At 40.8% G+C, this 22,190-nt stretch overlaps 1 protein-coding gene across 1 annotated transcript in view; it reads left to right on the plus strand.

The window, feature by feature from the left end:
• Positions 1-22,190, plus strand: part of ryr3 (ryanodine receptor 3) — a gene marked incomplete at its 5' end in the record, with an annotated part of 102,176 nt that overhangs the window by 60,816 nt on the left and 19,170 nt on the right. Inside the window, 33 exon segments of the mRNA XM_079180418.1 lie at positions 346-619; positions 1,086-1,200; positions 3,480-3,612; positions 4,810-4,913; positions 5,900-6,035; positions 6,156-6,339; positions 7,739-7,841; positions 8,410-8,530; positions 10,066-10,235; positions 10,967-11,187; positions 12,023-12,113; positions 12,460-12,600; positions 13,112-13,275; positions 13,414-13,492; positions 13,672-13,761; positions 14,094-14,237; positions 14,732-14,794; positions 14,973-15,048; positions 15,157-15,280; positions 15,982-16,097; positions 16,204-16,271; positions 16,378-16,499; positions 16,732-16,781; positions 16,869-16,929; positions 17,027-17,265; positions 17,425-17,506; positions 18,082-18,212; positions 18,348-18,466; positions 19,050-19,248; positions 20,048-20,142; positions 20,453-20,598; positions 20,835-20,922; positions 21,038-21,130. Of these exon segments, the coding sequence (XP_079036544.1) occupies positions 346-619; positions 1,086-1,200; positions 3,480-3,612; positions 4,810-4,913; positions 5,900-6,035; positions 6,156-6,339; positions 7,739-7,841; positions 8,410-8,530; positions 10,066-10,235; positions 10,967-11,187; positions 12,023-12,113; positions 12,460-12,600; positions 13,112-13,275; positions 13,414-13,492; positions 13,672-13,761; positions 14,094-14,237; positions 14,732-14,794; positions 14,973-15,048; positions 15,157-15,280; positions 15,982-16,097; positions 16,204-16,271; positions 16,378-16,499; positions 16,732-16,781; positions 16,869-16,929; positions 17,027-17,265; positions 17,425-17,506; positions 18,082-18,212; positions 18,348-18,466; positions 19,050-19,248; positions 20,048-20,142; positions 20,453-20,598; positions 20,835-20,922; positions 21,038-21,130 (4,142 nt within the window).

The raw sequence follows: 22,190 nt of genomic DNA on the forward strand, positions 1-22,190 counted from the left end.
GACTGCAAGCCCAATAGCAGAACTCCATTGTGCCTGTACCTTTGGACACCTGTTGTAAAACGGACACAGGCACAGCACATTGCTTTAGGCATTGTATAAAGCACAGAGAACAATTGACTAAAGTTGCCGTCTACTCTGCATATAGTGGGTACTTTTACAGCAATTTTAATAAACTTTCCATGTCAGTTTTTCCCAATAACATTGGATGGTAAAAGTTAGAAAACTTTAGATTAGTGGTGGTCAAGTCATCACGCCACTAAACCATTCTCTGATCGAAAAGCTGCGCTAACTTTAATAACTCTATCGTATTATTCACACCTGGATGTTGAATTGTCACTTCTCCAGCTAACCTGAAGGAGCTGATCTCCCAGACCATAACCAGCTGGGCTCAGGAGTCTCACATCCAGGACCCAGAGCTGGTCAGAGTGATGTTCAGCCTGCTAAGGAGGCAGTATGACGGCATCGGGGAGCTGCTCCGGGCCATGAAGAAGTCCTACACCATCAGCGCCGCCTCCGTGCAGGATGCTATTAACCTGCTGGTATCTCTGGGTCAAATTAGGTCTCTGTTGGCAGTACGCATGGGCAAGGAGGAGGAGAAACTCATGATTGATGGACTCGGGTAAGAAAATGTGTTCCAATAAACGCAGACATTTCTCAAGTTTAAAAAAAAATGTTATTCAATGTAAATTGTGATGTGAAATAATGATTAATAATAATTATAATTACACACATGCATTGAAGACAGGGTTGGTATTCTTGAGAAACTAGCAAGACTATGCAAGATCTAAAGACGTATCCAACCAGAAAACCCAACCCAGTGTTGCAGACTCTTTGCTAATAGAAGTAGCTAGCAGCACTAGCTCCAGATGTTGCTAAATATAGCAAGGCCTGTCAGTGTGGCTAATGAGCCACACTGACAGGCCTCACTCTTTTAAGCCACTCCTCCAAAATGATCATTTGGAACGTCAAAAATGTTTTTGATGATAATAACCAACCCTGTCGGGCACTATTTCCAATGTGCTGTATATTACCTAGAAAATATGGAATGTAAAACACATTCACTAATTATTTTCATGTGTTCCCAGTGACATCATGAACAACAAGGTTTTCTACCAACACCCCAACTTGATGAGAGTGCTGGGCATGCACGAGACCGTCATGGAGGTCATGGTCAACGTTCTGGGAGGTGACAAGTCACAGGTACGAAGGCGTGACCGCGTATTTACCTTTTGAGACTCGATAGGACTATCAGTATTACCTGTACTCAACACGGTACAACCCAGTGCTGTCAAGTTGTTACTGTCAAGTGAACAGTTGACAAAACCATCTCAACTGAAGGTCCAATTGTGAAGTAAAAAGGGAGAAAATACATTCAACACTTATGTCAGACTTGAAGTAAGTAACACTCACTGTAAAAATGACTTGTGTTTGTTTACAAGAAAGCTTCACAGGGCACTTTTAACCTGCCTTTTGAACAGAGGAGCTTAGTTCAAATGTATCTTCCTGAACTGTTATACCTGCCCCCCTTCAAAGGTTCTTACTCCCAGGTTAGTCAAATCTCAGGGTGGCGCGTATAGTACTGAACTGTTACGTTTCTGATTTGGATCAGTTTTGTAAATAATGCCCCCGACAGACACTAATATTTTATTCCTAATAGGTTGTATACTGATCTCAGGAAAGCACTTTGTATCCTATGATGTTGATCAAGATCAACAACATAATAGGCAGAAAAAGCCACAAGGGTAATGGAGAGGGCAGAGGAGAGCAAGAGAGGGGTGAGAGCGAGGCCTCTCAAGCCTGTCCTTTTTGGGCAGTGCTGACAGAAGCTGAAAGAGATGGTTGTGATTTAATGTCACATCTAGTGCCAAGCATGAATCAAAACCCTAGACAGGAAGACCTCGGAGAGACATTCAGGCCTTCACATCTGACACTGACAGTCTCATCACACAGTCTCGGACATAAATTCCAGACCAGTTTAATGCCACCTGATATGTGCACTTCACTAACTGTGGCCATATAAAGTGGCATTACCACAGCTTGTGAGTGTAAAAGGTTTGCAATATTTGCTCTTACAATTACATATTGATGATAAGTTCTGTTACATAATCAAGGTATAAAATGAGCAGACTGCAAAAGAATGGGTTTTCTATTTTTAAACCCAGACTTTAATAAAATGCTGTTTCCCAATCGTGCACAGGGCTACCACACAGGTAGCTTTTCCACAAAGGCTTAGAGAGGGGACATTGCTTTTGGCTGTCAAACACTGTGATGAATCTGCTTTTAGAAGTGTAAACATTTGGCACCGTTGATAGCCGAAGAGTAAGGGCAACTTGCCCGATGATGAGTGTGATTTTCTGTGCTGTTCATATTTGGGGAGTGTAATTTGCCTGAGATAAGGTGTGGATTTATGTCAGAAATTACTTCCCGCTTAGATTTATGCTCCCTGAACACTTGGAGTGAAGCCATACTAGAAGGAGGACGATAAAGCGCTAACAGCATTATACGCATGAGGACTTGGAGGTGAAATGATTTTCCAGTTGTGTTCTGAACAGAAAATAGATTTTGTTTATTGATTATACTTTAAGCTTTTCTCAGAGCCAAGCATATGAGACTCCAGACATATCCAATAGATTCCAAGTACACTACTGTCTATCAAGCAGCAATGGGGGAAAGAATCAGGACTCAAGATATCTGAAGATGATTGGAATGATATATGGTAAAGTTGGGCTGAGACTCCCAACTCAAGGTCCTGGAGAGAGCTCTGTTTAAAGAAAACAATACTTTTTGCAACTACAAAGCTTTATTTATGAAATGGTGTTAACCGAGACAGGCGAAGCATTTCAGAGATGGAGATGCCAATACTTTACCTTAGCCTTCTGCTGACCCCCTCAGCCGTCACGGCGGCTGCGCTGCAGGCAAATTTATTAGAGAGATGGAGAGAAATGTTGCTTGTAGGCTAAACTATTAGAGAGATGAAGAGGTGGCCTGATGTTGGGCCTATCCTCTGCAGCACCAAAGCATGGGGGAGCCAGGAAGCCAACCAGCATAGCCCGCCTGCCAATTCTGCCCCACTTTCCATACAACACACTGGGAAAGATCAGAACGAAGTCGTCATTTATCTGCCGATAACGATGTGCGTTCCCACGCTTTGTAACGAGAGTGTGATCGATGAAGCATTGAGTTGTTGAATTTGATTAATTTAACGGCTGGCTAGTAAGCCAGCTGACTTTCTAATTCCAGTTTCATTATTAAAAAAACTTGCTAGCCAGCGTTGACTAACGTGTTCCATTGAATTATTCTGCCTTCACCTACGCTCTGCCCACAAAAGTACGTCATCATGGTAGGTCACAAGTTTAATGTTGCCCATGCCAACCCTTTCTTTTTGCCTGAAGATTTTAATAAAAGTAAAGTTTAAATAAAATAAAAAAAGAGGGTCTGTTGCACGTCTTCACGTTTGTGTTTTTATTTTGTGTCCACAGGAGATCGCCTTCCCGAAGATGGTGGCCAGCTGTTGTCGTTTCTTGTGCTACTTCTGTCGTATTAGCCGCCAGAACCAGAAAGCCATGTTTGACCACCTGAGCTACCTGCTGGAGAACAGCAGTGTCGGGCTGGGTGAGTACTTGTAGATTCACAAAGGAGACGGTCTGCTCTCCTCCTGTCTTTTGACAGTTGCCTTTCAGCCTTTTCTTCTATTACAGTTAGTGTATATCATTCTGAGAGAGAAAGACAGAGGTTTAAAGATGTATGGAAGAAGGTAAATATAAAGGGTGAACAGAAGGGTACTGGAAAAAAAAGATTTTCAGAAGAGGAATATGCGATGGTGAGAAAAAGTGGAAGAGAGAAATATTGAGAGAAGAAGTCAAATAGATTACTTGACATTTAACATGTCAAGTAATCCCCAACAGAAGAAACTGAAATGTGCCCTTTTGCGACTCCCAAAATAATGCAAAATGTTCATTGAAACCAATAGGTGCCACTTGCTGTAAGGGTTCTTCAGCTAATTAAAGTTGAGATACAAACTTATCGCCCACAGTATGCCAAGGTATCGAGGTGGAAAAACTAGGGACGGGGATTATTTAGTCATGCTAGGGCAGGACTGATGAGTCACCGGGCTCTGTCTGCTGCTGCTGCCTCTGTTGCTTCTGTAAACTAAAGCTGCTGCCTGTGAAAGAGGAGATGGTGTGTAGAAGACCAATGAATGCCAGCACACCAGTTTTTGATGCCTAACATGAAACATTTTATATTTGCTTTCTCATAAATCACGTATATCGATGTGAAGGTGCTGGGAGACGTGCCTTGTGTTCTGTTTTTGTCCAACTTTGCCTGCATGAAGGACGTAGTTATAATTCTAAACCGATGACTGATCTATTTTTTTAAAATCTAAATACAAATTAAAGTATGTTACCAATGGGAACGTAACAATTAATGTAGGCAGCGAGTCCCAGAGGATTCATTAAGTTATGATTAATTATCTGCATATTAATTAGGTTGCTTATCAAAACAAGCATCGAATACAATAATGATCATTGCAGTAAATAGGAGACATACACTGTATGTCCATTAATAATGACGCAGTTAATCTGTAAAACATTCAATACATTTCTATTAAGTATATTTTATAATACTTGTCAAAATGTGCATTATGTTTGCAACTCTAATTGAGCAGCATTGAAGCGATGAAGCATTTTCAGTTCAAAGCCATTTTCTATATCATATCATATGGAGATAGACTGCCCCCTGTTGTTTAGTACAGCGCAAATGTAAAGTTTTCTTTGCTGTTAACACTTACCCGTGTGTGTGTGTGTGTAGCCTCTGAAGCTATGCGCGGCTCCACTCCGCTGGATGTGGCAGCATCTTCAGTGATGGACAACAACGGCCTGGCTTTGGCCCTGGAGGAGCCTGACTTGGAGAAGGTTTGTTACTTGAGCAAACAAACCAACGTGTTTACGAACATCGAGTCCGAAATCTGCTGCAATTACACCGTTATTGATCCTTGAAACATTATTATTTAGTGCACCCAGTGGTTTCGAGCTGATCACCAGCCAATGTTTGTTCCTTTTATCACGACCTCGAGTTATTTGTTGTAGCAGATTAATCTGCTTTATGATAGGCTTAACTTGAGTTTCAGGCACTGTAAAATTGCAAATTTGAATGAAATTGCATTAAACATGCTGAGATGAGAGAACCAGATCTTTTTGTCGTAGTTAAGCTTAAATTCACCGAAACACCCGTTTAGTCTAAAAGCACATGTACAGGGAAAGTAAGATGATATTCGTCTTGATGGTATGGGTGGGCGATATATCAAATATACTCAATGTATTGCGACTATGTGTGATGTAGTAAATTTCAGTATGAGGGAGTAGGAACTGACTTTAAAACACAAGTGATCTTCAGGTGAATGCACACATTCATTTGATAAGTCAGTCAGTCAGTCAACAATACATAAATAAATGTAAATGAAGAAATAAATCACGTGTTGTTATAATTATATTATATTTTCTGTTATATTAGCAGATTCTTATTATTATTATTATATATATCCTTAATTCTTATTACAACTGCTCACTGCTGGCTTTTTGTATGGTGAAAGTGAGCCAGACAGATATAAAAACCTCAAGCCATCCAAGTTTTCTCATTACAATATGATGTATGATTTTGTCCCGTCTGAATAAGCCTGCTCAGCAAATGCCTTCAAGCCGTCACTGTTTCTCATACTGACAGTCAAGAAGACAAAATATGTCATTATAATACCCAGGAGTGAAACTGAATTTGTGTGTGTGTGTGTGTGTGTGTGTGTGTGTGTGTGTGTGTGTGTGTGTGTGTGTGTGTGTGTGTGTGTGTGTGTGTGTGTGTGTGTGTGTGTGTGTGTGTGTGTGTGTGTGTGTGTGTGTGTGTGTAGGTGGTGACGTATCTGGCAGGCTGTGGTCTTCAGAGTTGTGCCATGCTGCTTGCTAAAGGTTACCCAGACCTCGGCTGGAACCCCATAGAGGGCGAGCGCTACTTGTCCTTCCTGAGGTTCGTCGTCTTCTGCAATGGTATGTCGACTTTCATACTGAGTGCACGATGTAAAGACTCTAGACTCTGACTCATCCTTTTGTGAATAACTCAAATCACCACCTTCAAATGCCCGTCTCCCTGTCGTGTTTGTGCACCAGGTGAGAGTGTGGAAGAAAATGCCAACGTGGTGGTGAAGCTGCTGATCAGACGTCCGGAGTGTTTCGGCCCCGCCCTGAGGGGAGAGGGAGGTCAGGGTTTGCTGGGAGCCATGAATGAGGCCATCAAGATCTCTGACGATCCTGCCCTGGACCTGCCCACGACTCTCTCTGTGGTCACTAATGGGTATGAATCCACACCATTTTCTTACATCGTGTTGAAAAGCCTGGGAATCAGCATTAAGATCATCACGAGACACTAGAAACCCACTGAGCTCTCACTAGTGTTGAGGTCACCCATTGTCTTTGTCTTTGTGGTGAATTGTTACGTTTAGTTAGATTTGCCTGTGTGTTTCTGAGCTTAGCCAAACAAGCATTATTCTTAGTTATTAGACTAATTAATAGTGCTATATCAGGTTGAATTTTATACTGTTCACTCACTATGAGGAGAGTGAAGTTTAATTATTTGTTTAAAAAAATACTCTTCTTCAAAGCACATTTACTCATTCTCCCTCTTACCGTACATATAAGTATGCAAATGTGTTCACTAGCCGTTATAACACAAAATCATGCTTGTAGGCATGAGAACGCCTCTGAACATTCATCATCCTGTACAGTGAAGCAACAATAAGAAAAACACTGTTTTGAGTGAGGGGGGGGACTTTAAAATCTCCCTGTAATGGTGCAAAAACATCCTTTTTTCATTATCTTGCTATATAAAATGTAATCAATTAGATTTTTTATTTAGTTAGTCTTTCAGAGAGGTTATTTTAACTTATCCGGTCATTTTCAAGTTGAGGGGTGTCCTAGACTAACTATTTGTAGGGGGAGCGTGTGTCGGTGCGGCGCTGTCCCTAGGAGGAGATGGAATAGGCTATATATCATGATTTACTGGAAGAAAAGCAATTCTAGTTAAAACCAGACATTCAGCGCCCCTATATAGCCCGACTGGAATGATCTTTTGATTCATCATCGCATTTTACCGCCAGTGCTGCGAATCATGCTCCTTAGATGGAATCCTCGACTTCGGGGTCACCCCTATTCAATCTACATTTTAACAAAAAAAACAGCTGGGAACAGGTTAATCGTTCAAGCGATATAATTATTTTTAAGTAAGTCTTGAATAACCAAACATTAAAGTTAAGACATCACTTTACCATAAAGACATCACACAGAACTGCTTGTCTAGTTAGAGGTTTAAGAGGAAACAATACAGCAGCTTTGACATTGATGGAATGCTGTGTAGAAAGCGTTGGGGCCTTGCCGGCTCACATCATTATGCAAAGACTGTAATACTCTGACTGCATTTTAATGGGGTAGGTTAGTATTGCGTGAAGTGAGGCGAGGGATTGGGAAGCGAGTCAAAATCAATGCGTATAACTCAGTGGCCTGTCTGGAGATCATGTATTGTGCCAACGCATTGTTATAATTCCTCACATGATTGCTGTAATCTATTTCTCTTCTGGTTCCCATTTTCTTCTCCAATTACCTCGAATCAAATTACTAGCTGAGCTGATGGTTCCTGATTTTCTTAGTGAGAGGGAGGTGTGCAGCATCCTATATATGTGTGTGTTTGTGCGTTTCAGGTCTGGTGAGGAAGAAGAAGAAGTTAATCACATGGGCAACGCCATCATGTCCTTCTACTCGGCTCTTATTGACCTGCTGGGACGCTGCGCTCCAGAGATGCATGTGAGGAGCTTTTTCATCATGCACAGACTCACACTCCTCTCTATACAATAACAGAGGCCACTACAATGACCCGAATGAAATATGGCGTTGGATATTAATTATCATAAATACGTTCTATTTGACCTTTAAAAAATGTAGATTCTTTTGTCGTTTTGCGCCTTGATTATCTGGTCTTAATCAAAGAAATCTGAAACGACTTCAGATTGTACAGAACTCTTTTAACCACAACCAAGAGATATGATGATACCACACCTGTTAAAGCCTCTTTACATTGGCTCCCTGTTTGTTCAAGGATGGATTTTAAGATCCTATTGATTACCCTTAAAGCTCTTCATGACCTGGCTCCAGACTATACAGTATTTAAGACCTTTTAATCCCTCATGAACATTTGCCTCGTTTGAGATCCACTGGCATTGGTCCTCTGGCTCCTGCAGAGCACAGAATCTTTTAACTCTGCCCTTATTAATGTATTTTGGTATTTTATGTAATTTTCGACCATGACACACTTTGTACTTCTCCTCAATAGATAACATTTATTATTTTTGTTTCCTATTTGTGTCTATTACAGCTTATCAATGCGGGTAAAGGTGAAGCGCTGCGTATCCGAGCCATCTTGCGCTCTCTGGTTCCCACGACTGACCTGGTGGGCATCATCAGCATCCCCCTCAAAATGCCTGTGCTTAATAAAGGTATGTTGGTCTCAGTGGTGGTTGTTGTATTTATTTTCTGTATGAAGTCATGCAGATGTTGATGGTTGAATAACAAAAGATAAATGAAGTTGAACGAGGTGCAGCGACAGAAAACAAGCAATGGTCAGTTTGAAAATGTAGCGGGGAAGAAACCTTTAACAGCAGCCAAAGGTGACACAGAACATCCTCCAACTGATGCAGAAAAAAAGGGGTTTTGGACCGGATTGAAGCCTGAAACTGGTTTCAGGTGTGAAGGAAGAAAGTCGCACACTCGTAGCAACGATGTAAATAATGATTTGATCATTTACCAGCGTTTCGTATTCTGCACGGTATTGAGTGACAAATTGCAGCATCATAATGTAAAATGATTAACTACACTGTTGTGACACAGTTTATTTAGGCTGTTCTTGCAAATAATGCTTTATGCTACATTAACATAGAGAAAATTACTTTTTATAAGACTTATAGGTTTTTGTCGGATCTCGCCCTTAATGGCCTAAATGTTGATTTTGACTTTGTATTGTAATACCAAGGCATCGTCCCACTATCTCTGTCTTTCAGCTTTTCACGTTTTTCTGTTTGTTTGTTTTCTGATATGTTCATTTTAAATCTATTTGTGAGATATTATGTATTTCCCTTGAGGTCTCCTCTTGAGGAACGGATTCAGTACCCTGGAGAGACTGTCATGTTAAAACGTTGGTAAATTATTAAATCATTTCTTTATATCGTGGCTACAAATGTGTGACTATCTTCCTTCACACTTTTGCTTTCATCTTGATCAACCAACACTGGTGTGCATTCCTCCTCTCTCTCTCTCTCATATCCTGAAACTGGTCTCACAAACAGCACTCTGATAACACATTTTGATTTAAGCCGAATATACAAACATAGGCTACAATATATCAGATTCTAATTTTCTCTGCTGCCTACTGAACTAACATGCTACATTACTTAAATTAATGGATCTGCACAAATCATCTCCGCTCTCCTAAGCTCTGGAGGTATATCATGAAAATGTGTCGTACCAGCCCGGCTTTCCAGAGTGAATATCTGCTCACTTCTCCCTCTTTCTACTGAAAAGAAAAATAGTTTCCAGCACCTTTGCAGCTTGTGCTTTTCTTTAGGATTTTATTTATAGTTGTCATTTTACCTAAAAAGAAAAAAAGCCACCTACAGCAGCAATCGCACAAGAAAATTACCTTCATATCCAATTTTCTTAGAAAGCAAGCTGTGTCTGAAATGATTGAACTCATTTTGCTTTTGTAATAACTTTCCACAGCTTATCTTTCCTGAACTCACTTTTACCTTAAATACACTTATTTTTTGTTTCTACATATTTTGTTCATAATGTACCTTTACATCATTTATGTATTGTTTCATACTGTATTAAAAGATTAACTTTATTAAGTTAAATACGCTTTAATAGTCAGGAATACTAAGAAAAGTATCAAATTTAATAGGAACAATAAATACAATGTTTACACATGGCACATTGAACTGAAACTTTTCCCCCCTAAAATGTGTTTAACCTTCAGATGGCACACTGACAGAACCTGACATGTCAGCCTGTTTCTGTCCGGACCACAAGGCCTCCATGGTGCTCTTCCTAGAACGAGTGTACGGCATCGAGGACCAGAGCTTCCTGCTCCACATGTTGGAGGTCGGCTTCCTGCCTGACCTGCGAGCCTCTGCGTCTCTGGACACGGTGAGTGAGAGGAAACCCCGATAACTTTCACTACAAATCCTTAGCTCACCTTCACCTTCAAACCTTCATTTTGTTACTCACTAACAACCACAACATTTGTTTCCCATGTATCTTAAAAGAGTACATTTCAGTCTTTTAGCCTGTAGTTGCACAAAGTAAAAGTACTTGTTGCTAGCATGTGTAAAATTAGATCTTTGTCTTCTCTATCTCTGTTCATATTGCATTTCTAACTGTAATGGTGATGTCATCATAGTAATCATTCCTGTGTACACAGGTGAGTTGGAGTTTCCGGTTTGCTCATTAGATAAATAAATAATAAAAACTAATAATTTAGTGGCATCTAGTGGTGAAGTTGCAGATTGCAACTAACTTCAAAACCCAGTGTTAGGTTTGTCTGTTTTGGGAAACTGTAGAAACATGTCTGTGCAACTCGGCGGAGTCTGTGAAGAAGAACTGCTCCATATGTAGACATGAAGGACTCATTCTAAGCTAAGAAAACACAAAGATTCTTAGTGTCAGGTGATTAAACCATAATAAAAACAGAGTTATGGATATCGTATTCCTTTTCTGCTAATAGAGCCCGCTAAATCCTACATACTGGACCTTTAACACGTATCTATTCTTTTTGCTGGCGCCGGGAGCCTATTTTCACTCCGACTTTCTATTAATCATCAGATGTGTTTTGTGCCTCTTCATCCTTTAGTTCACATGTATTGTGTTCCGTTCCACAGGAGGTGTTGAGCACCACTGAGACGGCGTTGGCCATGAACCGGTACATCGGCTCGGCCCTGCTGCCTCTGCTCACCCGCTGTGCCGCTCTCTTCAGCAACACAGAGCACTACGCACAGCTGATTGACTCCACGCTGCAGACAATCTACCGGCTGTCCAAAGGACGCTCACTCACCAAAGCCCAAAGGGACGCCATCGAGGAGTGTCTGCTGGCTATCTGCAAGTAAGGCCCGCTGAGCTTTGATCGGACTCGGCTGAGGGAAAATAATAAAAAAAAGGGGGGGGGGGTGGAGATTTGCAGAGGCTGCGCCATTATTCTTTCAAACAATGGCGCTGTCAAATGGCTTGCCTCGGGCATAGTGCAACACATATTGAACAGCACGTAGGACAAACTGCAGGAAACGGTGACATTGGGCATAATAGATTATGGGCTATTTTACCACTTAACCAATCTTTTGGCACTTTTAGACTCAAATAATCTGATATTTTTGACTTTATAACATTTATACAGTGAACGCAGGTAAACTTCAGTCGGGACTCAAAGTAATTGTTACCTAAAACCCTAAATGTTTATTTTTTATAATGAATAAGGCTAGATATGTAAGGTGTGCAATTTGCCACAAAGAGTAATACTGCCTTACTATCTAAACTATTTAAATTTTATAAGGGCCAAATTTAGCATCAGCAACGTTATACTTTACTAACAGCCAGTTTGGTATTTACAGAATGATCGCACTGATACTTAAGGATTGTAACCACATAATGTTGGCAGCCATTTTTAATGTCTTTGACAGAGTTTAACCTCGACTGACCCTGAATCATGCAGCTTTGTGAATACACTGCCACATAGATAAAGGCCACATTTCAGAGTACATTTATATTTCAGTTCAGGTGCTCAGCTTGGTCTAATTGCACATGAGAGAATTAAGTGTGGTGTGTATAATAGATTAAATCTGCATTTATTGGAGCTATTGTACCAAATGTATGATATCTAGGGAGTCTCGAATCGCTGCTCCTGTATTTTTATGTTTCACTAATGTAATTCTTATATTTCACAGGCACCTGCGTCCCTCCATGATGCAGCAGCTACTCAGGCGGCTGGTGTTCGACGTTCCTATGCTCACTGAATACTGCAAGATACCCATAGGGGTGAGACACTAGACGAGTTTCTTTTCACTATTGTGCTTGATTTATTCGTTGAAACAAGAGTTATGGCATAATTATAACGCGCAATCGGAGGCATCCCATATTTCACAACTCATTTATCCTCCTCATTTGCTGTGTGTTGAACGCCCAGACACATTGTTTCCTCATCCAAGCATTTCTTTAAGTCCATTTGAAGGCAGGTGACATTAGGCATCATGTATTTTACCCTTTATACATGAAATACAGTATAAATAGTAAAAACCTTACTCTTTGGCCATTGATGTGCAAGAATTTTTAATATAGTTGAACTCAAATTGTTACGTTTTCTCCTTTTATATTTGATTTCTAGCTTCTGACCAGCCACTATGAGCAGAACTGGAAGTACTACTGCCTGCCTTCTGGTATGGCCGGCTTTGGCATAGCCTCCGAGGAGGAGCTCCTCCTAACCAAGAAACTCTTCTGGGGAATCTTTGACTCCCTGTCTCAGAAGGTACAACCAGAAACCCTGTTGTGTAGATTATTCATTAAGATTCACTGACAGTGTGTGTCTGTAGCGTTTATGATTTTGGAAAGCTGTATTACTTCTCTTTATTTTGTTTATCTATTCCTCCTCTTGCTCATTTTGTTTTATTGCAAAGCAATCCCTCTCTGTTGCATAACTAAATGTTTAGGAGTGTATTGGTGTCTGCTCTCTAAAGCTGTTGGTTTTTTATGTTCAGTTTTTTAGACAAAACTTAGAGCAACAAAAAACTAGAAAGTTCTTGGTAGTGAAATGTAAGCTCAATGGAGTGCCTGGGAGCAGTGCAGCTGAGGCTGAAGTCAAAACAGATGAATCATTTATCAGTCTGTGACAAGCCATCCCTTGGTGCAGACTTTATCCAGCTTTCTGTCTTTTATTTTGCCTCCTCATCGTTTTCTCTTCCTGTCTTTGCTCTACTCAGTCTGTCCATCGACTAGCTAAGCAGACATGTCCTCATTCTGCTGATCTGTCTCTTCTGTAGAAGTATGATGCGGACCTTTTCAAAATTGCCATGTCCTGCCTGTGTGCCATCGCTGGAGCCTTGCCTCCAGACTTCGTGGATGCCAGTCTTGGAGCAACACTGGAAAAACAGGCATCAGTGGATGCACAGGGCAACTTTGATCCTAAACCCATCAACACCGCCAAGTGAGTGGTCTGAAAATGCATTTACTTACTTTTAGATTAAAAGGCACCATTTTGTAAATCAAAACAAAGCTTTTGCCTGCTCAATATACGTAAAATTGACTTTGAAATAATTCTTTAAATATTCTTTTCACTTTCCAGTATCTCTCTTCCTGAAAAGCTTGAGTACATTGCCAACAAATATGCAGAGCATTCCCATGACAAGTGGTCCTCAGAGAAGGTTAGTCCCTGTCCGTGTGGTTTTACCGTTTGCCATCTCTGATAGAAAATTGATAACCTAATTTTATTTGTCTTCTGTCTGGTACAGTAGCATGCCTGGCCAGCAAGCACTCACAATATATAACTTAAGTTTATATTCCTGAAATGCATAGTACTATAAGGCTGCAACTGTTGTTGCAGGTGTCAGCAGGCTGGAAACATGGAGACAGCCTGGACGAGCAGGCCAAAACCCATCCACTGCTGAAGCCTTACAAAGCTCTGAGTGAGAAGGTACATGCACACTGGTACATACACAGCTGCCGTTAGGGGAGTAGGAAGCATTCTTTCAGCTGCTGATTGTGTATGAAACATAAGGTACTTTTTTTCTGAGTGAAAGAAATCTCTCACAGTGGCAAAGCTGTTTTAAGACGGACATAATGGTGTTGCTTGCATGCAGGGGCCGAGCCAGTGTTGCAGTTTCTTACCATGAAACTCCAATAGAAAAATCACCTCTAGAAAATGTAGAAAGTAGTTTTATTTACACATCAGATGGGTTTGTCTTGTATGAACACTTTCCCCCCATGTTGAACTGTCGCGTCAACTTTTGTGTGTTCAATATGCAGGAGAGAGAAACATACCGCTGGCCAGTGAGAGAGTCAATGAAGAGCATGCTGGCTATGGGCTGGAACATTGAGAGGACCAAGGAAGGAGACGCCATGTTCCAACAACGAGAAAGTGAAAAACAGCGAAAGACCTCTGAGTCTCAGGTAACATCCTGATGTAGGATCATCACAATTAGACATTAATGTTCTCACAAATGTTTCCTTTGTAATACTTATTTACTATCTAACACTTAAATTCACAAGATTCTCCCTTTTTAAAGATGGTTCTGGAACATCAAGTTTAATTATTTTCGCTTCTGAATGTTGGCTCAGTGCTCATGCCTACCGCTGAAATGCTACTCCGTTTAGCGTAGCCAAACCAGACGCATACCACACATCACTCCCCGTGCAGAAGAGCGTTTATCCAGGAAAAAGCTACCAAAATGTTAAGACCTGCAAATGTTAAAACTTTGAGTCAGATAGCGATCAAATCACAGCTGCGTTGTGCCAGCTAGCAAAGGGTAGTAAACCTCACATTGATTTGATGAGAGATATTTAAAATGACTGATGCATTTGTAGCTTTTAATATATATATATATATATATATATATATATTAATATCTGGTTTGTGCTTGTATTGTCTCTATCTGACTTTGTAGATTAGTGGATTCAGTCCTGCTCCAATGGAATTGCACAATGTCACTTTGTCTAGAGAGTTACAGGTTGGTTTTTGTTCATCTTTTTCTCATTGTTGTTATAATCATAATAATAATAATATGATCATTGTTCTATAAAAGTTGTTACATATGCTCTAGGCTCAGTGTGTGAATTGTCTCTTTTTTTAACACAAAACCAATGTGTTCAGACTTGATTACATTTGATTCTGTGCTGTACCTGCAGGGCATGGTGGAGGTTGTAGCAGAAAACTACCACAGTATCTGGGCCAAGAAGAAGAAAACTGAGCTCGTTAGCAAAGGTGCGTTAGTGTGCAGTTTAAAAATACACTTTGAGTTGTGTTAATTCTGACTAGTGAGCTGTGTAAAATGGGTTTGAAATGATTTTTTTGTTTGATTTGACTTGTCAGGAGGAGGGACCCATCCGCTGCTGGTTCCCTATGACACCCTGACCGCTAAAGAGAAGTACAGAGACCGAGAGAAGGCCCAGGAGCTCTTCAAATTTCTGCAGATCAGTGGCTATGCCATCATAAGGTTACCCTCCTCTCCCTCCAGTTTGTCCTTCCTTAAAGAAATAAGTAACACTAAGAAACACAAAGCACAATGTCTCAACAGCTCAAGGCACTTTTAAATGTTTCCTGTATTGTATATGTCAGGCAAAACTTTAGACTGTGCTTAATGAAGTAATTCTAGTTTAAATCCTAATGAGCACTGCTATGAATACAAACCTTTTTTTTCTTTATATCGAAACAATTTGCTTTTGGTAATTGATTGAAAAAAGAGTCATTTGATCTAGAGAAGCATTGATCGAGACACACGTGCTGTACATCGACACGGACACTAACATCACAGCCACACACACAACATGCACGTTGCACCTACAGTGGCCGCTGCGGCACTAACAGAATATAACAGCCACACACACACACACACACACAGACACAACATGACGTCAGTGTGAAAGTTCCTCAGTGTGAGTGAAAAACACATAACGTTTGCAATTTGTAACACCTTTAAGTCCAAAAGGAGCAATGGAGGAACAACCTTAAAAACAAGGTTTTGGCAATAAAAAGGTCTCGTAACTGTTGGAGAAAAATTAAGTTATTTAATTGCCAATGTTTTATTGTGAACATACAAGTGATGAATAGTAATCGGTCATTGGAAAATTGCTGTTGGTGCATCCCAAATCTGAACAGTAACTATTTGTGATTTCTTGACTTTTTTTAATCTGACAGAGGTCAGAAAGACATGGAGCAGGACTCATCATCCATGGAGAAGCGTTTCTCCTACAAGTTCCTCAAAAGGCTACTGAAGTACATTGACTCTGCCCAGGAATTTATCGCTCATCTTGGTGAGTGTGTGACATTTTAAACACAAGGGCACGAAGAGGTGCTTTATGTTGATTCAGAATTTGTCCTCGACGCTGACCTCGCCACTTAACACTGTTGTTAATCCAGAGGCGATGGCCACTAGTGGGAAGACGGACAAATCACCTCATGACCAGGAAATCAAGTTCTTCGCCAAGGTCGGGAACGCTTTTTGCCACAGAACCACTGACAAGTTGTTGAATTCACTCTTAATAAAGCTTTAAGTGAGGGTTTGAGTCTCATCTCTGCATTTCTTCTCTCCAGGTGTTGCTTCCTCTGATGGATCAAACTTTCAAGAACCACTGTCTCTACTTCCTGTCCACGCCCAGCAAGAGCCTGAGCAGCTGTGGCTGTGCTTCCAACAAAGAGAAAGAGATGGTCACCAGGTACTGTGTAGAAGCGATGGATAATCTGTGTAATCAGCCTTTTCCATTGTCAGGTTTTTGCTATTCAGAGAGTCCTCCCTTTTTAGCTCAGTGGGAGGAGTGAAGAGGTTCACTTGAATATTTCCATCAGAACTTTTCTTATTTCCTTGCTTACTTTGCTTTTTTTCTAGCTCTTCTCTGTTCTCTCTGAAGCTTTTTGTTCAATTCTGTCCTTACCGTCTTTCTTTTCCAGCTTGTTCTGTAAGCTGGCAGCTCTTGTCAGACACAGGATTTCTCTCTTTGGTAAGGTTGGCATTGCCTCTGTATGCTCGTGTGCCCCTTTGCTTTTGAAATCTCTTTCCACATCTACAGTAACTGTTTCTCTCACAGGAAGTGACTCTGCAATGATGGTGAGCTGTCTGGACATTCTCTCCCACACACTTGACACCAGGTAAGTCGTCTGTATATGCACAGTGACCCATCAAGTAGACAATAAAACTGGTCTTGAGCACGCACATTAGCATCCTGTGTTCCCTCCCCTCTCTCAGAACGGTGATGAAGTCCGGCTCAGAGGTGGTCAAAGCCGGGTTTCGGACTTTCTTTGAGAGCGCGGCGGAGGACCTGGAGAAGCTGCTAGAGATGCTAAAACTGGGGAAGTTCATGCAGTCCCGTGCCCAGATGAAGAGCGTCACACAGAGCATCAACTATGTGACTGTGGCGCTGCTGCCCATCCTCACTGCCCTCTTTGAGCACATCACAACATACGAGTTTGGACTGGACCTGCTGTGTGAGTTTGTGTTTATCACTGATTTCGTGACAACGGGGCAGAGAGCGATCGCAAATGATGCTCAATTAATGGTGCTATCGGCAGCAACAATCCATTCTTTGTGAATTTTTATGTAAGTAAAAGGTTTGTGTGCTTGCTGAATGTATTTGTTTGTTTCAGTGGATGATGTGCAGCTGTCCTGCTACCGAATCTTGACTTGTTTCTACTCTCTGGGAACAGGAAAGAGCGTCTTTGTGGAGAGGTAGGTGGCCAAACTTTTCTTAAATTGGTATTTGGCTCAACACATGAGCAGTACCGTCTATTTGATCATTAAGTTTACGACTCCTTGGTAATGATTAATGCTTGCTATCATTTCTATCATCTACTAGAATTGGTATCAAGGAACTGTGAAATTGTATTTCATGAAGTGTAATACGCTTGTCACTGTTAATTAGGATAATGTCTGTAAAGCTTTTTGATGAACTCATATTTGTGACAAATGCACTCAGGAGGATTTATGATTTATGATACCTCATGTATCCATATACTTATTTAAAAATATACTATGATACACTTATGCAATAGTTTCTATGGTACAGTGTGCGTTACAGTATAAAGGCTTTATTATTTAGTTATATTTCTAAACTCTTATCAAACTTGTGGAAAGGACACAACAGAAAAACACCATAGTGTCAACTGTCTTTCATTAAAACCATTATTCTGTGGCATTATTCTCTAACTGGCAATAAAATAAAACTGTAAAAGAAAGTTACATAAAGATACATTTTGGGTGTTGTTTTTTAATTACACTTCATAAATGTACATGTGGTACTGCAGGCATCTTCCGGTGCTGGGGGAGAGCCTGGCGACGCTGGTGGGAGCCATGCCCGTGGCGTTCCTGGAGCCCCACCTAAACGGCCACAACCCTCTGTCTGTGTTCAACACAAAGACCCCCCGAGAGAGAGCCAGTGAGTGTCCATCTAATGCTCCTTTCTATTTTGATCATTATCCCACCCATTTACAATGTGTTGCCGTGTAACGTTTATACGTTTAGAGCATTAAAAGTTGTCATTAAATGTTGTCTGTGTGTTTTTATTTTTTAGTCCTGAGTATGCCGGACAAAGTGGAGGAGATGTCTCCGGAGATGCCTCGTCTTGACAGACTGCTGAAAGACGTCAGCGACGTCTCAGAGTCTGGTGCTCGCTACAACGACATGCCAGAGGTCAGAAGGACTGACGGGATATTTGAATGTATACGAACAGCTGCATTTTTTTTAGGCATTTGGTCGCACATGGTCACTACTTGAATGCTAAAGAGTATCGTGGCGTAGTTACAAAAAGTCGCTATGGAACATGGTCTATTTATGGAAGATATGCATGTTATACTGTATGTTGTCCAAACTTATGTCTTACTATGAAGTATTTTAACATTAAAACATTAAAAAAAACATTAAAAATATATGTGCAAGTTGAGTTCAAAAGATCCAGTTTGTTATTGATGGAAACAAGAAGAATTCTAGCTTTCTGATCCACCTAAAAGTAACATGGCTAGAAACCCACTGCATTTACAGGGAAAGAAGCAATCAAACTATTTCTGTACCTAAAGAACCTCCACTGTTCAACTAAAATGTGACTAAATTGTTCAACAAAAATGACATAGATTTCAGTACAAGGCTGTTATTAGACCGTATCAGTGTGTTGCACAACCGAGATTTAAGTAACTGTTGCACAAATCGATTTGTACAGCTCTTGTGTTGCCTCAAAATCAATCATGCAGACATTTGAACTTTAGCCTCTCTCCTGCAGGTGATTGAGGTGGTCCTTCCCATGCTGTGCAACTATCTGTCCTACTGGTGGGAGAAAGGTTCGGAGAACTCTCCGACAGGTGCCCAGTGCTGCACTATGGTGACTTCTGAACACCTCAGCTTGATCTTGGGAAACATCCTCAAGATCCTGAACAACAACCTGGGCATCGATGACGCCCCCTGGATGAAGAGGATTGCAGGTAAGTGCCAGGCTCCAGGCTGTTAGAGAAAGAAGAAATATGATTTGAAAGGGTTTCATGCTGGTCAGATTGTGTTTTTTCCAGACTTGCAAAGGCAGGGCTTTTGTAGTAGGTTTATTTTGCTTTGTTGGGAAACGGAAGAGAGCATTTTACAAATGAATTGCTTCATGGAAGTAATTACATGTCATTAGGTGGTGAGTTTTGTTCTCAACAGATGTAGAAACTACCCTGCCGTCTCCTTTTCTCTTTTAAAACATATTAACAAACAAGTGAAACTTCAGCATCGTAATAGAATCTCTCCAAAGTGATTCTAAATGATGATGCCCTTGTGGAAACCTCATGGTAATGTAATGTTCATTTTCTTTTTGTAGAAAAATTTGCATTTATTAGTGCACATTCCTCAGTGGGAGTTCAGGAAAGGCCAGATAAACATAATTAGCTGCTGTGGTGCTGTGAAGGCAGATCATTGAAGTGAAGCATTTTCTCACTTCTTAAAACCACATTTAAATATTTTACTTTACATACAAGTCAATTAAACAAGCGAATAATTCATATAGTGTATCCTGTATTAAACTATTTTTTGAATAATATTTCCTGTTTTGCGTAGTGTTGTACTTTTGGAGGACAAAAAACGCAATTGCGGATATAACTTAAAAACTAAGTGCTAAATATAGTTTGACAGTTGTGACACTTGACACCAGAGCCAATAATCTCCAGCGACAGAGGAATGATTTTGGTGTCTGTATATCTCAGCTGCCCATGTCCAACAATATATATTCTCCATTGTCTCTGTCTCCAGTCTACTCTCAGCCAATCATCTGCAAGGCTGGAGCAGATCTGCTGAGGACCCACTTCCTGCCCACACTGGACAAACTGAGGCTGAAGACAGTGAAGGTGGGAGCTTAAAATATAATGTACATTGTATCTTATGCTCAATGACACTTGTGGGTAAAGTAGATTTGTTTGCTGACTCCATCGTAAGGGGCTGAATTTATAGTGTATTTATGGAGCAGTCAGTAGTCACAAGAGCTGGTCCACGAACGTTATGCTTAGTCACACCTGCTGAGAGTAACAACACCTCTGTCACTTACTGAGAGAGCATACAGGGAGGAGATTGTTACCACTAAGTAAGGGTCTTGTGTGAGGACATTTTTGCTAATGAATTGATTGCTGGAGATGAGTTGTTGATGTGCTGCAAACGAAGGTTGTGGCTGAAGAGGAGCTGCTGAAGGCCGACAGTAAAGGTGACAACCAGGAGGCCGAGCTGCTCATCCTGGATGAGTTTGCTGTGCTCTGCAGAGACCTCTACGCCTTCTACCCCATGCTCATCCGTTATGTGGACAACAACAGGTACAATATCAGCAGAGAAAGAATAGTCTCTTCAAAGATTTTCAGGGGGATTTTTTTATCATCAAACATTAGTTTGTCTAGTTTTAAACATGATTGTTTCCCTGTAGTCCCTGAGCTTTATCCACCTATATGTCTGATTTATGAATGCTTAGTATCGCCGTGACCTGCACAGATGTGACACAACGTAATGTAACTCAATAGAAAATGTCTCTGGTTCATGTCTCCGTCCATTCCAGGTCCAGGTGGCTGAAGCAGCCGGATGGAGACTCCAACGAGCTCTTCAGGATGGTGGCGGAGATCTTCATCCTCTGGTGCAAGTCCCATGTAAGTCTCACTCTTCAGTCAAGTTTTCAGATCGAAATATGACGTTTGATAACCGTATGCTGGTCTTGAGGTTGTCTTTCTTGATTAACCTCTTTTCTTTGTCCTCTGAACCCAGAACTTTAAGCGTGAGGAGCAAAACTTTGTGGTTCAGAATGAGATCAACAATTTGGGCTTCCTGACTGGAGAGGGCAAGGCGAAGATGTCCAAGGTAAATGTAATGGATGTTACATGTGGTATGGGTGAATACAAAATGGCAAAACAAAATATTTGATATTGCTGATGATTAGCTTTATGAAAATGACTTCTGAAAGTGATTAGGGCGAAAACGAATTCTTGATTAACTTGATTACTAAAAACTTCTTTGTATCGAAGCTTAATTTAATCCAACAATGAATTAATCCTTTTTGCATCCAAAGCCTAATGCATCTTGTTCATCTGTTCGATAGATCTCAATTTTAGGCCAGAAACTATTAAAAACGTATCAACGACGAGCTATATTGAAGTTTTTTCATTATGAAGATCATGGGCACTGTAGTTTATTTCAAGTCAATCGGACACAAACACTCCTCCTGTCGTAAATACTCACTGAAGCACCTAATGAGAATTCATTTGTGGCAGAAATAGCCCGTTTTTCACTCGTTTTAGTAACATTTGCCAAGAGCTACAGCAGCCAGCTGTTTGAGAAAATTACTTGGCCATTTTTATTTTCGCTACTGAAAGGAAAAGTCCCTCGAAGCACTTTTCCTGTGCTTTTTAATAGATCCCTAGACATGTGCCGAGCACACTGAATGTGTAGACGGGAGATGTTCTACGAATCAACTGTATGAGTTCAAACCTCTCAAATTCACCTCCACATCGAGGGATTACGTGACGTGACATTTAATGAGGAGATTTGTTGTGGTAAAGTCGGGTCATAAATCCGGATGTTGGCAGTGTTTGGTCCAGCAGTCGCTCAACAAGCTGTCACTGTGGGACCTTGTTGTTTATTTCTTTTGGCGGAGCCGGACAGTTTATTTATTTGCACTCTTGGGGTTGTTTTGACTCAATAGCTCACAGTGGAGCAGATCTCCTCAGCTCTTGATCCCGGATGACTCTGCTTGTTAACTGATTTATGCTGAGGCACTTTGGGTCACAGTGTGCGTTTCATCTTAATCGGTGGTTTTTGAAGGTGAAACACTTTTTGTGACCTAAAAGCATAGTCTCTGATGATTGGATCTCAAATGTTGTGGCTGAATCAGGGTAAATTTTCACATTGCCTGGTAGAAAAC

This window comes from Pholis gunnellus (assembly GCF_910591455.1).
Source record: "Pholis gunnellus genome assembly, chromosome: 19".
NCBI classification, from domain to species: domain Eukaryota; kingdom Metazoa; phylum Chordata; class Actinopteri; order Perciformes; family Pholidae; genus Pholis; species Pholis gunnellus.